This window comes from Bison bison, unplaced genomic scaffold, assembly GCF_000754665.1.
Source record: "Bison bison bison isolate TAMUID 2011002044 unplaced genomic scaffold, Bison_UMD1.0 scf7180017864143, whole genome shotgun sequence".
NCBI lineage: Eukaryota > Metazoa > Chordata > Mammalia > Artiodactyla > Bovidae > Bison > Bison bison.
Genome location: NW_011494715.1, coordinates 6,326,005 through 6,346,137, shown reverse-complemented (window position 1 = coordinate 6,346,137; position 20,133 = coordinate 6,326,005). Strand labels below are relative to the sequence as shown.

Genomic DNA, 20,133 nt, shown 5'->3' with positions numbered 1-20,133 from the left:
CCTTAATCCTCATATGGGTAGTTAATTCAATCAAGATGTGGAGTTTGGGAGGGAGGGGATGGGGAGAAAGTTTTTCTTAATTCTCACCCTTTTTCTCTTTTGACTTAGATCTGGTTTAGACCTGGGTAGTTAAGTTGGGGTTTCCCCTCTGCACTGGAGGTAGATAAGTTTTTGCTTTGTTTTTGATTTTTGCTGCTTTTTTTTTTGTTTAAAACTAAACAGGAATGAGGAAAATTGAGGGTAGGTAAGAGCTTTCAAAATTGTAAGACAACCCCCACCACATTTTTTAACAGCTCAAAGCTCATCTTGGTGCAATGACTTTATTGTTTACTTTGAATCTAGCTAAAGAACAATTGCCTCACAGTCAGTTCTGGAATAAAATACGACGCTGAAATCTACCACGATTGACATATGGTACACATAGATGATAAGACTAGCTATTTCGTATCACATCTCCCTGGAATGATAACATTCTCATTGTGAAAAACATGGAAAATTCTGAGAAACTTGAAGAAAAACAATACCAAGAACCCTGTCAATCAGAGATGACCAAACATTATTAACAAGCTGGTAGAGTTATTTTCCTTTCTGTTTTTCAGGTATATATGAAAGCAAAATTGGGAAACTGCATGCAATTTAAAATCATGCTTTCTTCATTTTACACATAATAAGCATCTCTGTTCTTCCAAAACATGTTTTCTAATGACTGCCTAATAATTCATTATATGGCTGAATGATACTCTATTACTGGGCATTTAAAACACTATGCTTTTATTTTTTAAACAAATTGTTTCATTTTTAGAATAAGTAATATGTGTACATCAATACTAAATACAAAGATACCAAGGGGCACATGGTAAAAAAAAAAAGGAAAAAAAAAAAAACCTCTCTCATCCTTGTCATCTAGCCACTCATTTCCCTCCTGAATGCAACCATTGTGACTGGCTTCTTGTGTGCCATTCCAGAAGGTTAACAAATATGGGTACATTCTTTTCTTCTTTCCAAAATGGTAGGACAATTCTGCACCTTTGTTTTTTTATTGATGATATATTGCGGAGATGGTTGCAACCAGTCTGCTATTAGCAGACATTTCCATTGTTTCCAACCTTTTGCTACTACAAACAATGATGCAGTATTCTTATACAGACATAAATTTTGCATGTGTTGAAGTATAGGCATCTGACAAATTCCAAGAAGTGGAACTACTGGCCAAAGGTAATCTTATTTTTTTTAATTAAAAAATTTTTTAAAGTTTTTAGCCATGTCTCATGGCATGCTGGAGAAGGCAATGGCAACCCACTCCAGTACTCTTGCCTGGAGAATCCCATGGACGGAGGAGCCTGGAAGGCTGCAGTCCACGGGGTCGCTGGGAGTCGGACACGACTGAGTGACTTCACTTTCACTTTGCACTTTCATGCATTGGAGAAAGAAATGGCAACCCACTCCAGTATTCTTGCCTAGAGAATCCCAGGGACGGGGGAGCCTGGTGGGCTGCCGTCTATGGGGTCGCACAGAGTCGGACACGACTGAAGTGACTTAGCAGCAGCAGCAGCAGCATGGTATGCAGGATCTCAGTTCCCCAACTAGGGATCAAACTCACATCCTTGGTAGTGAAAGCACAGAGTTCTAACCAGTGGGTTGCCAGGGAATGTCCAGGAATCTTTATTTAAAAATTGAACACTACCAAATTGCTCTCCTTGGTGTTTGCATCAATTTATCTGCCAACAACATATGAAGGTGCTTGTTTCCCCACACCCCCAACAATATAAAATATGATCACTAAAAAAGAAACTAAAAGAAGAAACAAAGAAACTCAATCCATCTGAGTCACAAAAGATGTCATGAAAACGAAGCTAAGCGTTTTACCTATTTTAGAAAGATCTGCTTTTCTCTCTGTGAACTATTTGTCCACTTCCTTTGCTCATTTTTCTGCCAGGCTTTGATTTCTTTTTCTTCTTAATGTAGATTTATAGTCGTTGTTTAAAAAATAAGAAAATTACCCCTTTGCTGGCAATATGTTTTTTCCCCTGTTTATCTTAATTTTTTTGGGGGGGGCACACTGCAGCAGCTTGTGGGTTCTTAGTTTCCCGAACAGGGGTTGAACCTGAGCCCTCATCAGTGAAAGCACTGAGTCCTAACCACTACCAGGGAATTCCCTCCTGTCTACTGTTTCTATTTATTGACAGTTTTCTTCTCTATGGGGAAAATTTTAATTTTTATAATCACAATTTAAAATCTTGCTTTCTTTATTTAAAAGCATATATAATATATATACAAAATATATAAAATAAATAAAGCAAGATTTTAAGTTATACATTTTCTTTTGAGGCTCTGAATATTATAGATCACTCACAAAGCCTTCCTTCCTTGCTGCTGCTGCTGCTGCTAAGTCGCTTCAGTCGTGTCTGACTCTGTGCGACCCCATAGATGGCAGCCCACCAGGCTCCCCTGTCCCTGGGATTCTCCAGGCAAGTGGGTTGCCATTTCCTTCTCCAATGCATGAAAGTGAAAAGTGAAAGTGAAGTCGCTCAGTCGTGTCCAACTCTTCACGACCCCATGAACTGCAACCTACCAGGCTCCTTCTTCCATGGGATTTTCCAGGCAAGAGTACTGGAGTGCGGTGCCATTGCCTTCTCCGTGTATTTATCACATTAGCATCTTATTTCACGCTTTTCTATTTGTGAATGGCCTGCACTCTACACTTCAAGGTTTTACTATGGTCCTCTGCTGTGCAACATAAAATTATTCTGCTGATGGACCATTATATACATGTGTATACATTTCCCCAACCGGCTAATACTGTTTTATGGACACTTACTGATGGCTTACTTTTTCTCCCCTTTGAGCACTAAATGCACAACCAGACACAAAGCGATGGGGCCAATTCAAACTGCACAAACTAAACATAGTGAGCGTCTTGTCAGTGCTCGGTTTTGTATACATGCTTTCTTTTTTTCCCTCAAGGTTCAGTGTTTTCTAGGCTGTCTTTACAAAACACCCAACACTGCTTCTTCATCTGTACCTGTGCACAACGACAAAGGCTTCGAGGGTCCAGGAAAGAAAAGATATGTAAAGATAACACCCTTGGCAGCTTGGTAGTAAAATCCAGAGCTTCTGCTGGAATTTTCTCCTGAAGCTTTCGACAGCAGAACTTTTGCTGTGACAGGGAGCAGCGTTCTAACAGGCTTGTCAGGATTCTTCTCCTCTGAGTGTCTGTCCATTTGTCAAACTGGAAAAAAAAAAAAGCAAAGCAGAACAACAACAAAAAAAAAGCTCCAGGTTTAGTCTGACACCAGAGAGAGAGAAAGAACTGCATAGAAAGTTTAGTAACTTATTCCTAACGAACTGCATGCATTTCTTTCCCCAATGAGTACACCCCACGTTTTGCCACCTACCTGTTCTTTCTCACATTTGTGTGTGTGAGCCCAAGCAAGGCCGGTGTGGACACAGATGTGCACCTGACCTCAAAACTTGGAGTTACAGAAAAATTTGGGAGCTGGTCATAGTCATAAACTGAGAATACATATAGACTTGTAAAATATAGATCTTCTTTAACTTCTGATGGGGCTATATCCCAATTAATCCATCACAAATTGAATATATCATAAATTAAAAACACATGTAATACACTTAATCTGCCAAACATCCTAGCTTAGCCCAGTCTACCTTAATGTGCTCAGAACACTTACATGAACCCTGATGCTTGTTGCTGTTGTTTAGTCACCCAGTCATGTCCAATTCTTTTGCAACCCTATGAACTGTTGACCACCAGGTTCCTCTGTCCATGGGATTCTCGAGGCAAGAATACTGGAGTGGGTTGCCATGCCCTCCTCCATGCGATCTTCCTGACCCAGGGATCAAACCTAAGTCTCCTGCATTGACAGGGGTATTCTTTATCACTGAGACACCAGGAAAGCCCTCACATGAACCTACAGTTGGGCAAAATCATCTACGACAAAGCCTATTTTATAATAAAGTGTTGACTAGTTTATGTAATTTATTGACTTAGAAGGGAATGGCAACCCACTCCAGTATTCTTGCCTGGAGATTTCCATGGACAGAGGAGCCTGGTGGGCTACAGTCCATGGGGTTGCACAGAGTTGGACACGACTGACACAACTTAGCATGTACACAAGCACACTGAATGTGAAGCCAGAATGGCTGTCTAGGTACTGATGGTTTTAAGTGTATTTGGCCTGTACTCTTGTGACCAAGTGGCTGACTGGGAGCTGTGGCTCACTGGCTGCCCAGCACCATAAATGAGTTTCCTACTGCACATGGCTAGCCACTCCTCCCCCAAAAAACCCAAAAACAAAATTTTAAATATGGTTTCCACTGAACGTCTATCACTTTTGCATCACTGTAAAGCCAAAAAGTTGCTAAGCCAAAGCATCTTAAGCCAGTACAACCTTAAGAGAAGACATCTGGGCAGTCAGTCTCCCCCCACAGTTTCTATATCAGCTCATTAGTGATTAAAACTCCAGGACCAGAAACAAACCTTTGCGTTCACAATTAGAGATAAGGCAATACGAGCAAATATCTCTGAGAAGGGGGAGTATATAGGGTTAAAGTCCTGTGTGTGTGTGTGTGTGTGTGTGTGCTCAGTCACTCACTCTTGTCTGAGTCTTTGCTGAGCCCGCTAGGGTCCTCTGTCCATGGAATTTTCCAGGCAAGAATACTGGGATGGGGTGCCATTTCCTATTCCAAGGGATCTTCCCAACCCAGGGATCGAACCTGCGTCTTCTGGGTCTCCTGCATTTGCAGGCGGACTCTTTACCACTAGCACCACCTGGGAAGCCCCAGTTAAAGTCCTACTAATATGAAAATGATTGATATGATTGGAGAGGAAAAGTTGATAGCAGGACCGGGAAAAAAAAGAGTCCAGAGACAGGAAGTACATGCCAAAGCAATCTGGGGCATCCCAAACAAATGCTTGGGTTACTTCACAATTTTCCCCAATGATGACCCCAAGCCAGTCCCAAGATCAGTGACTGATCAAAGATGAGAACGTGAGAGCTGGCCAAAATCAAAAGAAAGGTTCTTATGGGAACAGCTAGCAGCTGAAGGAGCTGTTATCAGAGTCTAAATCTCTGTTTTTCTTCTTTAGTCCACTAGAGAAGAGAAAACATGGAAGTTTGGGGCTACTTGTATTTTATACGTTGTTGCATTTCACTGATAGATATTTGCTAGTTATTATAAAGTAATCAGAATTTTATAATACTTTAGTTGTAATCATAAAATACATTGACCACCTAAAAAGGCATATAAAGTAAAAATGTATTTTTGACACACCTTATGACAAGTCAGCTTCTTTATAATCATAGGATCTATTTTTTTTAATTAGTTGGAGTACCTCTTGATTAAAACCATTCATTGTGGGACTTCCTTGGTAGTCCAGTGGTTAAGAATCCGCCAGTGCAGGGGACATGGGTTCCATCCCTGCTCTGGGATGATTCCATGTGCTGCAGGGCAACTAAGCCTGAGAGTCACAACTGCTGAGCCCACATGCCACGGCGACTGAAGCCCAGGCATCCTAGAGCCTGTGCTCTGCAACAAGAGAAGCCACTGCAGTAGGAAGACTGCATCCTGCAAGTAGGGAGGAGTGGTCCCATGCTCACGACAACTAGACAAAGCCCGCACACAGCAACGAAGACCCAGCTCAGCCATAAACAAATAAATAAAAACAACCTGCCTTCCAATGCAAGGGACTAGGGTTGATACCTGCTCAGGGAACTAAGAGCCCACATGCCACAACTAGAGAAAGCCTGTGTGCTGCAACAAAGACCCAGAGCAGCCAAACCAAAGATTTTTAACTAAAACAAAAACTATTCACTGTTACCAGATCTATTCAGTGCTCATGAATCTCACTTTGGACACTATCATTCAAGAGGGAGGGGGGACTCTAAAATGAATAAAAAAAAAATCAGAAACCTTAACTTACAAATAAATGAATAAAATGTATTCATGTATGAATGTTCCCAGATTTCCTCTCGGCCTGTTTCTGCACAGTCCAACTAACATATTTCCAACTAACATAAAATGAGACGTCTTTCCTTTGGGGATGGGTTATTAGAGTGATAGAGAAGCCAGACCAGAGTGGTAAGGGCCAGGGGAAGGACCAGCCCACGATGCTGTGGTGATCTCTAAAACAAGGAGCCAGTGGGGGCATATGGAGACAGGAGGGCTGCAGGGTTTTGGCTTGAAGGCAGTTTGTGGCGGTTTAGACTGTAACTGCCTTTCCGACAGTTATACAGCGTGAGAGAACTGGGGAATGAAGAAAGGGGATCTGGTAAGTATTGTTATGAGCTCTGAATTGGATCCCCTGTGACTTTTCTTTGAGAGACAATGTGAAAATTGGTATTCATCTTTAAAATTACTTTGGGCGGTGCTACGTGCTACTCTGTAGAAACTGAGCTACATGGGGACCTAGGATGATTAAGGTTACGAAAAAAATTTTATGGGATATAATTAGCACTACAGTAAATCAGAAATAACCCCAAATGCCTCACAATAGTGGATCAGCTCAGCAACATGATAAGAAAAAATATGGCATTAAGCATGCATGGGGGCTTTGGGAATGAGGCCATTCAGAGTCTCACTAAGAACCTCTTAATTTCTTCATTTATACATTGAGAATAAATTATATGTAAATTTAGAGTTACTGGGAAGATTAAATAAATGAAAATATGTATAAAATTCCTAATATTATAAACAGTGGTACCCAACCTTTTTGGCACCAGGGACCAGTTTCATAGAAGAGAATTTTTCCACAGACTGGGGGAACAGGCAGAGAGGGATGGCTTCGGGGTGATTCAAGAGCATTACATTTTGTTGTAGTTCAGTCGCTCAGTCACGTCCAACTCTTTGCAACTCCATGGGCTGCAGCATGCTAGACTTCCCAGTCCTTCGCCATCTCCTGGAGCTGGCTCAAACTCATGTCCTGAGTCAGTGATGTTTTCCTATCATCTGGTCCTCTGTTGTCCCCTTCTCCTCCTGCCTTCAATCTTTCCCAGCAACTAAGTCAGTTCTTCGCATCAGGTGGCCAAAGTATTGGAGTTTCAGCTTCAGCATCAGTTCTTCCAATGAATATTCAGGACTGACTTCCTTTAGGATTGACTGGTTTGATATCCTTGCAGTCCAAGGGACTCTCAAGAGTCTTCTCCAACACCACAGTTCAAAAGCATCAATACTTCATTACTCAGCCTTCTTTATGGTTCAACTCTCACATCCATACATGACTACTGGAAAAACCATAGCATTACATTTATTGTGCACTTTATTTCTAATGCAATGCCACTGCTGATCTGATGGGAGGTACCAATGGGTCTGTGGCCCAGAGGTTGGGGACCCCTGTTATAAAATATCATAGTGATGTTAAAAATACTAAGCATGAGGGGTAAATCATTAATATGCAAATAATTAAATTGCAAAGCATAAAGTTACCATGTTTGTACATTAACAAGGACAGGAAGCACATTTGGGAGGACTGAGTTCAGCTCAATTATTTTCATGGGTGCCCACAAGAAGAGAACAGGCTCAGATTGAAGAACAGTGATTTAGAATGAATATAAAAGAACATTAGGATTATAAAGTGCTGAAGAAATCTATAAAAGAAAACATTCAAACCTTTCCCTCTAGAGATTAAAAAGATAATTACATTGGTTTCTCATTTATTTCCCTGATTATAACAGTCAAAGATAATTTATATTTGGCTTTGATAGGTGTTCTTTGCCTCGGGGGTTTCTCCTTTCTAATTGTGTTTATTTAGGCTAATAGAAAATGAATTTGCATTCCTTGAACTTCTACCAGTTGAAGGTGGGTAGATGACTGAGAAGAATGCTTAACGGCTGGGGAAAATCCCCTTGGAATTTAAAAGGTGCTGGGAATAATCCAAAAAGTAGATAATCCATGGAAGAATTAACTGTACATGAATTTGGTAATCGCCCAGTATCTTTCTCTTTTTTAAAAAAATTTCTAAATTGAAGCATTGTTAATTTACAATGTTTCAGGTATATAGCATAGTGATTCAGATATATATATGCACACACACACACACATATATTGTTTTAGATTCTTTTCCACGGTAGGATATTATAAGATATTGGATATAGTTCGTTGTGCTATACAGTAGGTTCCTGGTTTTGTTTTGTTTTTTTTAATCTGTTTTATCTATAGTAGTATATATATCTATTATATATAAAATAGATTAAAAAAAAAAATCCCATGGACGGAAGAGCCTGGTAGCTGCAGTCTATGGCGTCGCTCAGAGTCGGACACGACTGAGCAACTTCACTTTCACTTTTCACTTTCATGCATTGGAGAAGGAAATGGCAATGCACTCCAGTATTCTTGCCTGGAGAATCCCAGGGACGGGGGAGCCTGGTGGGCTGCCGTCTCAGGGGTCGCACAGAGTCGGACGTGACTGAAGCGATTTAGCAGCAGCAGCAGGTACTGAGTTGGAGAAGGCAATGGCACCCAACTCCAGGACTCTTACCTGGAAAATCCCATGGATGGAGCGGCCTGGAAGGCTGCAGTCCACGGGTTCGCTCAGAGTCGGACACGACTGAGCAACTTCACTTTCACTTTTCACTTTCATGCACTGGAGAAGGAAATGGCAACCCACTCCAGTGTTCTTGCCTGGAGAATCCCAGGGACCGGGGAGCCTGGTGGGCTGCCGTCTGTGGGGCTGCACAGAGTCGGACACGACTAAAGTGACTTAGCATAGCATATATATCTATCCCACATCTCTTGCTTCAGCTCTTCAAGAAAAAAGAGCCAAAACATCATAGCCAGGGATCTAACGTGTGAGACAAGGGAGCAGCTAGGACCATTTTCTTATCCTGGTACCATGTATGATACCTCATTTTATAGTTAGTTCCTTTTTAATATTAATATCATATATAATTAATATATGACATTATGCTGTATTATTTTATGCTATACTATCTTATGTGGCCATCACTGGTGACTCAGTGGAAAAGAATACGCCTGCCAAGCAGGAGAAAGGGGGTCAATCCCTGGGTCAGGAAGATCCCTTGAAGAAGGAAATGGCACGGGCTCCAGTATCCTTGCCTGGGAAATGACATGGACAGAGGAGCCTGGTGGCCTTACAGTCCACAGGGTCTTAGTGACTAGACAGCAACAATACTATCTTATATCATATCATAATTATATTTTATAGTTACTTTTAATGCCGTTGTATAGGGATTTCTTGACAATAGGATTGTGAAAATCCCATTTTCAGAGTAGTTGTTACAAGGATTCTTGCTGCACTTTCAAGATGTGAGGACCATTGCTAGGGCATTAGTACCACTCATCTCACACCAAGGGAAGGAAAGTTCTCAGGCAGTGAGGTCAAGATGAAGGAAGAGGTTGTTATTTTTTGCTTTTTGGTTATAATATCTTGGGCTTCCCTGGTGGCTCAGCTGGTAAAGAATCTGTCTGCAATGCGGGAGACCTGGGTTTGATCCCTGGGTTGAGAAGATCCCCTGGAGAAGGAAATGGCAACCCACTCCAATATTCTTGCTTGGAAAATCCCATGGACAGAGGAACTTGGCGGGCTACAGTTCATGGAGTCACAAAAGAGTCAGACACGACTGAGGATGCACACATGGCTAAAAATAAAATACTTTTTGGACTGTCTATCATTGAATAGGTTTCACATTACATCTTGCTCCTTACTATCCAGATTGTTTTTAAAAGTGACTTTACTTCTAATATGAGATTGAGCTTTAAAGCCAATACTTGAGTCCTACAGTGAAAATCCCAAGTAATGCTAAGTTTAAAAATCAGTATCCTCGGGCTTCCCTGGTGGCTCAGTGGTAAAGAATCTGCCTGCCAACGCAGGTGACATGGGTTTGATCCCTGATCCAGGAAGATCCTACATGCAGCGGAGCAACTAAGCCCGTATGCCACAACTACTGAGCCCGTGTTGATCCCACACGCCACAACTTAAACGAGAAGGCTCTAGAGCCCATGCTCTGCAACAAGAGAAGCCATGGCAATGAGAAGCTTGCACACCACAACTGGAGAAAAGTCTCTGCAGCGAGGAAGACCCAGCATAGCCATAAATAAAGGAAAAATTTTAAAAACCTGAATCTTTACTTCTCTCCTTTCTTCTTTATTGAAAATGCATTCCTTATGCTATCCACCTGTTATGTTGTTCATAAAACACACAGACAAAAAAAGCCTAAAACCTAAAATGGAGAGAGAAAACTGAATAAAAATAAACTGGAAATATCCCCTTCAAACTTAATTCATGTGGCTTTCATGGAGGTATAAAGATTACCATATGATGTAGTGAATTTATGGAATAAGTTTGTTGTTGGGCAAAAGAGAAAAACCAGTGAGTATCATTTATTCATTTAGAAAGTATTTATTAAGTGCCTGATAGCATCAAGCAATATACAACAAGGAGCACGGTAAAACCATGCCTGACCCTGCAGTTTGACTGATTGGAGTAGAGAGATAATTAATGATCTTTGCAAATATCAGTGACCTTTGCAAATATATGCTTCTATTAGTTATGGTAAAAGAAAAGACTCAACAAGATCTTTTAAAAAGTTTGAAGACCTTGAATTTTATCCAGGGTGATATTAAAAATGTTTAACAGCTGGGAATGCTGCTGCTGCTGCTGCTAAGTCACTTCAGTCGTGTCTGACTCTGTGCGACCCCATAGACGGCAGGCAGCCCACCAGGCTCCCCCGTCCCTGGGGTTCTCCAGGCAAGAACACTGGAGTGGGTTGCCATTTCCTTCTCCAATGCATGAAAGTGAAAAGTGAAAGTGAAGTCGCTCAGTCGTGTCTGACTCTTCGCAACCCCATGAACTGCAGCCTACCAGGCTCCTCCATCTATGGGATTTTGCAGGCAAGAGTACTGGAGTGGGGTGTCATTGCCTTCTCCAGGCAATGCTACCAACCAATCAAAATAGACAGAGGCAGGGCAGCCATACCAATGAATTCTGCCTGAACATTGGCCCTAGTTATATTAATTTAGGAATTTCCACTCATAGTAAGTAGAATGAAAATGCAAATATAGTCATTTTAAAGATATCTCTTTTTATTTTATCTATTTGCTTTTTTTAATAAGTCTTTTTTTTAAGTTGTTGGTAACAAAGTTAGTTTAAAAACACAAACACAATATGAGAAAAACTTAGATTTTAAATTTTGGGTATTTTTCATTTTGCCATTTTTAGTGAATTTATTTTATAAAATTTTATTATTATTTTGAATAGGTATTACCTTCACAAGATTAAAAATTCAAAAGACACAAAAGGCTCTCCAGGTAAGAATCTCTTCCACCCTTTAGACAGTTTTCCTGTCTGAAGGAAATCAATATTGCCCCTTTTCTTGTAAAAGTAAAGTGAAGTCGACCAGTCTTGTCCAACTCTTTTTGACCCCACGGACTGTAACCTGACAGGCTCCTCTGTCCATGGGGTTTTCCAGGCAAGAATACTGGAATGGGTTGCCATTTCCTTCTCCAGGGGATATGTAAAGTCTTCCAGAAACACTGTGTACATGACTTTTTTTTTCTTTAGGTTAGTAAATCTCCTTAGACTGGAGCTTGTAGACCAGCACAGAGAAGAAGTGGTGACTAAATCAGACAAATAAGAACAGAAAGATACAAGGCTTTTTATCTTCGTCTTAGTGGGATGGATTAAATGTTTATGTCACCCCTAATTCCTAAATTGAAACCCTAACCCTATGGTAATGACCCAAGGAGGTGGGTGGGGCCTTTGAGAGGATTAGGTCATGAGGGAGCACATTCATATATGGGATTGGGAGCACGCATGCTCAGTTGCTCAGTTGTGTCTGGCTCTTTGCGACCCTGTGGACTGTAGCCCGCCAGGCTCCTCTGTCGATGGGATTTCCCAGGCAAGAATACTGGAGTGGGTTGCCACTTCCTACTCCAGGGGCTCTTCCTGACCCAGAGAGCGAACCAGAGTTTCCTGATTGGCAGGCGGATTCTTTACCACTGAGCCACCAGGGAAGCCCTCATGAATGGGTTTAGTGTCCTTTATTAAAGAGACTACAGAGTGACCTTTAGACTTTTTGTCACGTGAAGACACATGGAGAGTCTCTCAGCCAGAAAGTAGGTTCCCACCAGACACCGAGTCTGCCAGCATCTTGATCTTGGACTTTCCAACCTCTAGAACTATGAGAAATAAGTTTTCTGCTGTTTATAAGCCCCCACCCCCACCAGTGTTTTGTTATAGCACCCGGAATGGACTAAGACATTCGGGAAAATGAATCTCAGTAACTCACAGGGTAGGATATTCTGTGTACTACTATATTCTGGGGCAAAGATGCTCCCTTCAAAGGAAAGAAGGCTTTGACTGTATGCTTTAAAGATGGACTATTTCAAGTTAGCAGCAGCAGCACAGTTAAAGAAATCCAAGTATAATTTTTTTAAAGGGATCCTGATTTGTTTTTTTTTAATTAAGGTACAATTCATACGCCACACCACCCAGCATTTTAGTATATTCACAAGGCTGTAAAGCCATCACTACTGTCTTATTTCAGAACATTTTCATTACCCCCCAAATAAATTCCATACCCATTACAGTCAGTCACTCCTCCCCTGCTCCCTGGCCCCTAGAAACCACTCATCTATTTTCTGTCTCTATGGATTTGTCTATTTTGAATATTTCATATAAATGAAATCATATATTAGGTGGCTTCGGTGTCTGGTTTCTTTCACTCACACACTACGTTCAAAGTTTATCTATGTTGTAGCATAGTACTTCATTCTTTTTTCTTGCCCTTGCCTTTTAAAATTTATGGCAAAATTTATATATTACAAAATTGACCATCTTAACCATTTTTAAGTGTACAGTTCAGTGACATGAAGCACACTCGCACTGTTGTGCAACATCCCCACCATCCGTCTGAAGAACTGTTTTTAAAACTCAAGCGGAAACTCTGTACCCATTAAATAACATCCTGATTCCTTTGTAACCTTTATTTTACTTTCTTTCTCTGTGAATTTGCCTATTCTAAGAACTTCATAAAAGTGGAATCAAACAATATTGGTCCTTTTGTATCTGGTTTATTTCACGTAGCACAGTGTCTTCAAAGTTCATTCCTGTGAGTAGCTTGAAACAGAACTGCCTTTCATTTTAAGGCTGAATACTATTCCATTGTTTGGCTAGACCCTGTTTTGTTTATCTATTTCTCACCAAATGGACGTTTGGGTGTTTACATTTTTGACAATTATGAATAATGCCACTGTGAACATTAGTGTACATGTTTTTGTATGACCATGTTTCTAGTTCTCTTGGGTGGAAGAGACTCTCAATGAGACTGTAGAGGAATTTGATGAGTAATACACATTGGCTAGAGATGGATAGAGTAAGTCCCCTCATACAAACATTTGAGTTTTGAACTTTCAAAGATGCAAATGTGTGTTCGCATGTCCAATCACATTAGTTCATGTGTCTGGTGTTCTCGGTCATGTGTGTCCATCCTCTACAGGTGGCTGTGCTTTTGTGTACTTTACAGTACTGTGTAGAGTACAGTAGAACAGTTTTTTAATTTCAAGCCCAGGATGTCTAGAAGCAAGCTTACAAACAGCGGGATGTAGTCAATTGTGTTAGTTGGGTACCAAGGCTAACTTTGATTAGAGAAGGTGATGGCACCCCACTCCAGTCCTCTTGCCTGGAAAATCCCATGGATGGAGGAGCCTGGTAGGCTGCAGTCCATGGGGTCTCGAAGAGTCAGACATGACTGAGCAACTTCACTTTCACTTTTCACTTTCATGCATTGGAGAAGGAAAAGGCAACCCACTCCAGTGTTCTTGCCTGGAGAACCCCAGGGACGGGGGAGCCTGGTGGGCTGCCATCTATGGGGTTGCACAGAGTTGGACACGACTGAAGCGACTTAGCAGTAGCAGCAAGGCTAACTTTGTTGGATTTATGATCAAACTGGACCTATGAATTCACTTTTGGGACAGAACTCATTCATACATAGTGGACTTACTGTACTTTGATCATGGACAATGGTCCTTGAGACTGTGTTTCCTTTGAGGAAGTGTGAAAGTAACTTAGATATGGATATATAGATATACAGATTTATACACACTCCTTTGTTAATGTTCTTTTTCATTATGGCTTATTCCAAGATACTAGATATAGTTCCCTGTGCTATACGGGAGGACCTTGTTGCTTAGCCATTCTAAATGTAATAGCTTGCATCTACCAACCCCAAACTCCCGGTCCGTCCTGCTCCCTCCTGTCCTCCCGCTTGGCAACCACAAGTCTGATCTCTACGTCTGTGAGTCTGTTTCTGTTTTGAGGGTAGGTTCAGTTTAGATTCCACATATAAGTGATATTCATATAGTGTTTGTCTTTCTCTTTTTGACTTAGAATCAAGTATACTTTAAATAGTTACCCATTTTCCAAGCAGAGCTCTTCTTTCTTCAAATACCTACAATTAAAAAAAAAAAAAGATGGAATGATTTCATATTTCACGGTTCAAAATACCCATTAAAAAGACATCATTAGGACTTCCCTGGTGGTCCAGTGGTTAAGAATCTGTCTGCCTATGCAGGGGACACGGGTTCAATCCCTGGTTCCAAAAGATTCCACATGCCTCGGTGCAACTGAGCACACGTGCTACAAGAACTGAAGCCTGCATGCCCTAGAGCCCCTGCTCCCCAACAAGAGAAGCCACCACAATGAGAAGCCTGCTCACTGCAGCCAGAGAGTGGCCCCTGCTTGCCCAAACTAAAGAAAGCCCGTGCACAGCAATGAAAACCCAGCACAGTCAAAAATAAAATAAATAAATTTTAAAAAGACATCATTAAAGGATCAATCACTAAATATTGCCAGTCTTTTCCATTTTATCAACTGAATATAAAGAGATAGATTTTGTACCTGAAAGGGTAACTATAATTACAACTTGGGCAAACTTTCTTTTTTCTCAGTTTCTCCATGTGAATCAATTCATTGTAGAGAATAAATTATTTTTTAAAGGCAAGAAATATGGAGAAGGAAATGGTAACCCACTCCAGTATTCTTGCCTGGAGAATCCCATGGACGGAGAAGCCTAGTAGGCTACAGTCCACGGGGTCACAAAGAGTTGGACGCGACTGAGCGACTTCACTATTCACTACAGTCGGTATATAACTTCCTGCTAAAGACTAGCAGGGGGTGGCGGAGGCACTCTTTCTGCCCCCTTCTGATGTCTATGTCAGAATCTTTCTTTATCTCCTTTATACTTTAATAAAACTTGATTATACACACACACAAAAATAAATAAATAAAGGCAAGAAATTAGAAAAGAATGGAACTATAAAGTGGAATCATTTTTGGAATTTGAAAGGTGATGACAAAACTGACAAAGGAAAAAAATAGGAAAACGGAGAACCTCCCTCCAAATATTTCAGCATTACTAGTATTAGAACTTGTGAAATTCATGAGTGAGCAACTCTGTTTTTTTATTTCATGAGTTCACATATCAGTGGGTGTACATTACTTATATGTTTGCATATGTGTGCCTCTGGGCTTATAGCTCAGTGTTTATCTGTATAGGTTTGTTGTTATATACCATTGAGGACAGAAATTATGTCTTATTCACCTTGACTTCTCCACTGCAGAGTGCTGTACGTGGCATATTACAGGTGCTCAAGCTTGCTGGAAGGAATGAATATGCTTGTGACAAATGAATATCCTTTGGATGTATCGCTACCATGTGAGTGTATTTACATATTAGTGGAGAGGCGTTTTCCTGAGCTTCAGTCATTTGTGTATCTGTCTGAATGGGTGAGGAAGGGACAACTAGAGTGAGAAGGTTTGGCAGAGGAGGGCGATCTGGAGCCAGGAAGCAAGAGACAGCAGGAACAGGTGTGACTGTCTCTCTCACGCCCACCCTGCACTCTGTCGGCTTTCAAAATTGGGCTCCATGTTTTTCCCTTCCTCTTGGCACTTTCTAAATTCTCTCACACTGTCAGAACATTCCTATTTAGAAACTAGCTCAGGCCTATTTCTTCCCTTTTGTGGAGGAGGATGAGGAGCTGGTTTCATGCTTCCAACAGATCTGTTTTCCTTCCTTTTTTTAGACTCTCAAATTCTGCTTTCAAAGGGCAGGCAAAATGGAGACTGAAATAATTGATTCAACAACAATCTCAAGGCCTGTAAAATGCCATCTTTGCTACTAACCAGGGAATATCATATATCACAGGTAGACACTTTTTATACTTTATAGAAGAAGAAAAAGAATACCATTTTCTCCTCCCTCCTAATTAACTGCCCCCTGGGCTACTAGGACCCTCAAATAACAGTGACAGATAATCTTAGAATTTCTAGATGAAAATAGAAGAGGGGATTTCCCTGGTGGTCCAGTGGTTAAGACTCTGTGTTTCCACTGCAGAAAGTGAGGGTTTGATCCCTGGTTGGGCAATTAAGGTTCCACAGGCCAATGTTGTGGTCACAACAAGCAAACAAAGAAAAAGAAAATAGAAGAGAACCTATAAAATTAAAAAAAAAAAAAAAACCTATAGACATTTTCAGAAGACTGAAAAATCAGGATTCAGGGCTTTCATGGTGGTCCAGGGGTTAAGAATCTGCCCGCAAGTGCAGGACATACGGGTTCCATTCCTGGTCAGGAAGATTCCACATGCCTTGGGACAACTAAGCCAGTGATCCACAACTACTGATCCCGCATGGCCTGGAGTCCACGTGCGGCAACTAGAGAGTAGCCCCCACTCGCTGCAACCAGAGAAAGCCCTCGTGCACCAACGAAGACTCAGTGCAGCCAAGAAAAAATAAAAAATAACCAAAAAAAGAGAAAAATCAGGATTCACACATTTCTTGAACCCTTCTCTTGTGTCTAACAAAATCCTATCAAGCATCTAATTCCCCTCCCAAGTCTCGGGCACCAGCATTTTTCTGGTACCCACTGGTCTCACTCTTCTCAACTCCTCCTCCACTTGCAGCCCATGCTCCACCTGGCCTTTCTAGGATTTGCTATTGCCCACCAGGTGATTCTGTTCACTTTCGCTTCCCAGGTAAATTACAGCTACTTTCCCTTATATGATCCACAGGTTCCAGGGGAGGCTCTCAACGAAACACCTGCTGACTGAACAACAAGAGATTCAGATGTCAGAGAATTTTAGGGCTAAAAGGAATCTTAAGATCTTTTTGTTCAATTTTTCTGTTTTAGAGAGGATAAGCAGAGGCCCAAAGGGTTACCTTTATAGATTAAAAAAAAATCATTGGTTCCAGACTGTATGTTCAGCTGAATAGTATACTTGGTTCCTCACTAGAAAGCCATGTGGTGCAAGAGTGCTTAGTCATGTCCGACTCTTGGAGACCCCATGGACTGTAGCCTGCTAGGCTCCTCTGTCCATGGGATTTCCCAGGCAAGAATACTGGAGTGGGTTGCCATTTCCCACTCTAGGGGAATCTCCCTGACCCAGGGATCAAACCCACGTCTCTTGCATATCCTGCACTGACAAGCAGATTCTTTATCACTAACACCTAGGAAACCCTGCTAGAACCATGGTCTTTCTATTCTGACCCCTAACCTTGATCTTCCCTATTCTGACCTCAAGCCCTACATTCTCAATGAATTGCTGCCCGTGGTTTGACCTGAGAGTGGGAAAAAAAAAACAATTAGGTCCCAGGATGACAACCCCCTTTCAAAAGGAGGATGGGAGGACCATCGTGGTGTCCAATGACAACAGAAGGCATCAGAAAGAAAGGGGCACCGACTTGAAGGGGTGGGAGAGCAAGAATGTGGCAGGTGGACTTCCCTGGTGGTCTAGTGGCTAAGACTCCAAACTCCTTATGTAGGGGGCCCGAGTTCCATCTCTGGTCAGGGAACTAGATTCCACATGCTGCAACTAAAAAGATTCCGCATCTAGAGATCCTGCATGCCGTAATGAAGACCCAGTGCAGTCAAACAAATAAATAAAATAAATATTTAAATAAATAAATAATAAATAAAGTCAGTCATTGATAATAAAATAAAATAAAGAGGGTGGGAGGTAGGGTCTTTAGAGGGCCAATGACCAAGTCTAAGCAGAGTCCAAGCAAATCCAGTTCTTCACCAAAAGGCGATTAGAGTCAGGTAGGAAAAGGCAATGGCACCCGACTCCAGTACTCTTGCCTGGAAAATCCCATGGACGGAGGAGCCTGGTAGGCTGCAGTCCATGGGGTAGCTAAGAGTCGGACAGGACTGGGCAACTTCACTTTCACTTTTTACTTTCATACATTGGAGAAGGAAATGGCAATCCACTCCAGTGTTCTTGCCTGGAGAATCCCAGGGTCGGGGGAGCCTGGTGGGCTGCTGTCTATGGGGTCGCCCAGAGTCGGACATGACTGAAGCGACGCAGCAGCAGCAGCAGCAGGAACTGATAGGCATGAGGGGCAGAAAGACAAACACTAGACAAACTCAGATATGGTTCTGACTCTACCCTTGACAAGAAGTATAATTTGGAACAAATTATTTAACTGTCAGGTCCTTAGGCAGACTCAGAATTTTAGTCTCTGGTTGGGAGCAAGCCTTCATTCCAAGGATTTGCAATCAGATTTTTGATCTTAAAAATCTGGAAGAGGGTTGAAGGGATAAATTGGGAATTTGGGATTAACATATTCAAACTGCTATATATAAAATAAATAACCAACAAGGACCTACTTATAGTACATACACTACTCAATATTGTGTAATCACCCTTAAGGGAAAGAATCTGAAAAAGAATAGATATATATATGTATAACTGAATCACTTTGCTGTACACTTGAAACTAACACAACATTGTAAATCAGCCATACTTCGATTAAAATAAAAAAAGAGCCCGGAAACAGTATCACTTCAAGTGGAAAACATTAGATAGAATCGTCTTTCCTTGCAGAATACTGCAGTTTGTTTACATCACAGTTTACTCAGAGCCTGCTGTTAAGTCAAAATCCCATGGTTGTTATTTTAGTCTGTTGACGCTGTGGTTGCATATTTCACCATGTGACATCATTACCATGGAGGCATAAGACATTTTGGGGCTCCTAAATGATGACTGATGGATGGTGGTTAGGTGCTTTTTCTCAGAACACCCTTTTAACTACATGTGTACTGTACTACATGTGTGAACCATATTAAAAAAAAAAAAGTTGATCACTTTGAATTAAAACACTAGATGGAAAAAAAAACCTACACTAGACAGCAAAGAAATACATACTTATAAAACATTCCTCCTCTCAACGTTTTCACAAGGCTTGAATTATCTTGTAATCTGATGATGCTATAATTTTGGCATCTACGTTTGAATTCAATCTCTCTGCTTAAAGCCTCTTGTGAAGTTAAACTCCTATGAGGTTTATTTTAGACTGAAACAGTTTCATATTTCTCATTTTACTACAGAATAGAAAAAAGGCAAAATTAAAACAAAAACCAGGGACTTCCCTAGTGGTACAGTGTTTAAGACTCCGTGCTTGCAATGCAGGGTGCCTGGGTTCCATCCCTGGCCAGCAAACTAAAATCCCATATGCCGTGCAGTGTGGCCAAAACAAAAAAAGAAGACCTCAAAATTACGCTGATCATTGGCCAATGCCCTGCTGCAGAAGTGTAGAAAAGCCCTTGAAGTTATCGTATGGGCACGGTCTGCTCAACTGTAAACTTGGGCATCTATTTTTAACCCCTTTCACACAATCAGAATATGAGACCTGGAAGGGACCTCTGAGGTCATCTCAGGTATGACCTAAATCAAATCCCTTATGATTATACAATGGAAGTGAGAAATAGATTTAAGGGACTAGATCTGATAGAGTGCCTGATGAACTATGGACAGAGGTTCGTGACATTGTACAGGAGACAGGGATCAAGACCATTCCCATGGAAAAGAAATGCAAAAAAGCAAAATGGCTGTCTGGGGAGGCCTTACAAATAGCTGTGCAAAGAAGAGAAGCGAAAAGCAAAGGAGAAAAGGAAAGATATAAGCATCTGAATGCAGAGTTCCAAAGAATAGCAAGAAGAGATAAGAAAGCCTTCCTCAGCAATCAATAAAAAGAAATAGTGGAAAACAACAGAATGGGAAAGACTAGAGATCTCTTCAAGAAAATTAGAGATACCAAGGGAACATTTCATGCAAAGATGGGCTCAATAAAGGACAGAAATGGTATGGACCTAACAGAAGCAGAAG

At 41.2% G+C, this 20,133-nt stretch overlaps 1 protein-coding gene across 1 annotated transcript in view; it reads right to left on the bottom strand.

The window, feature by feature from the left end:
- Nucleotides 1-20,133, bottom strand: part of FBXO16 (F-box protein 16) — a 61,915-nt gene that overhangs the window by 21,177 nt on the left and 20,605 nt on the right. The window contains exons 3-4 of the mRNA XM_010840289.1: nt 14,388-14,423; nt 3,023-3,229 (exon numbers count right to left, since the gene is read on the bottom strand). Coding sequence (XP_010838591.1) covers nt 3,023-3,229; nt 14,388-14,423 — 243 coding nt within the window. The remainder of the gene's footprint in view (nt 1-3,022; nt 3,230-14,387; nt 14,424-20,133) is intronic.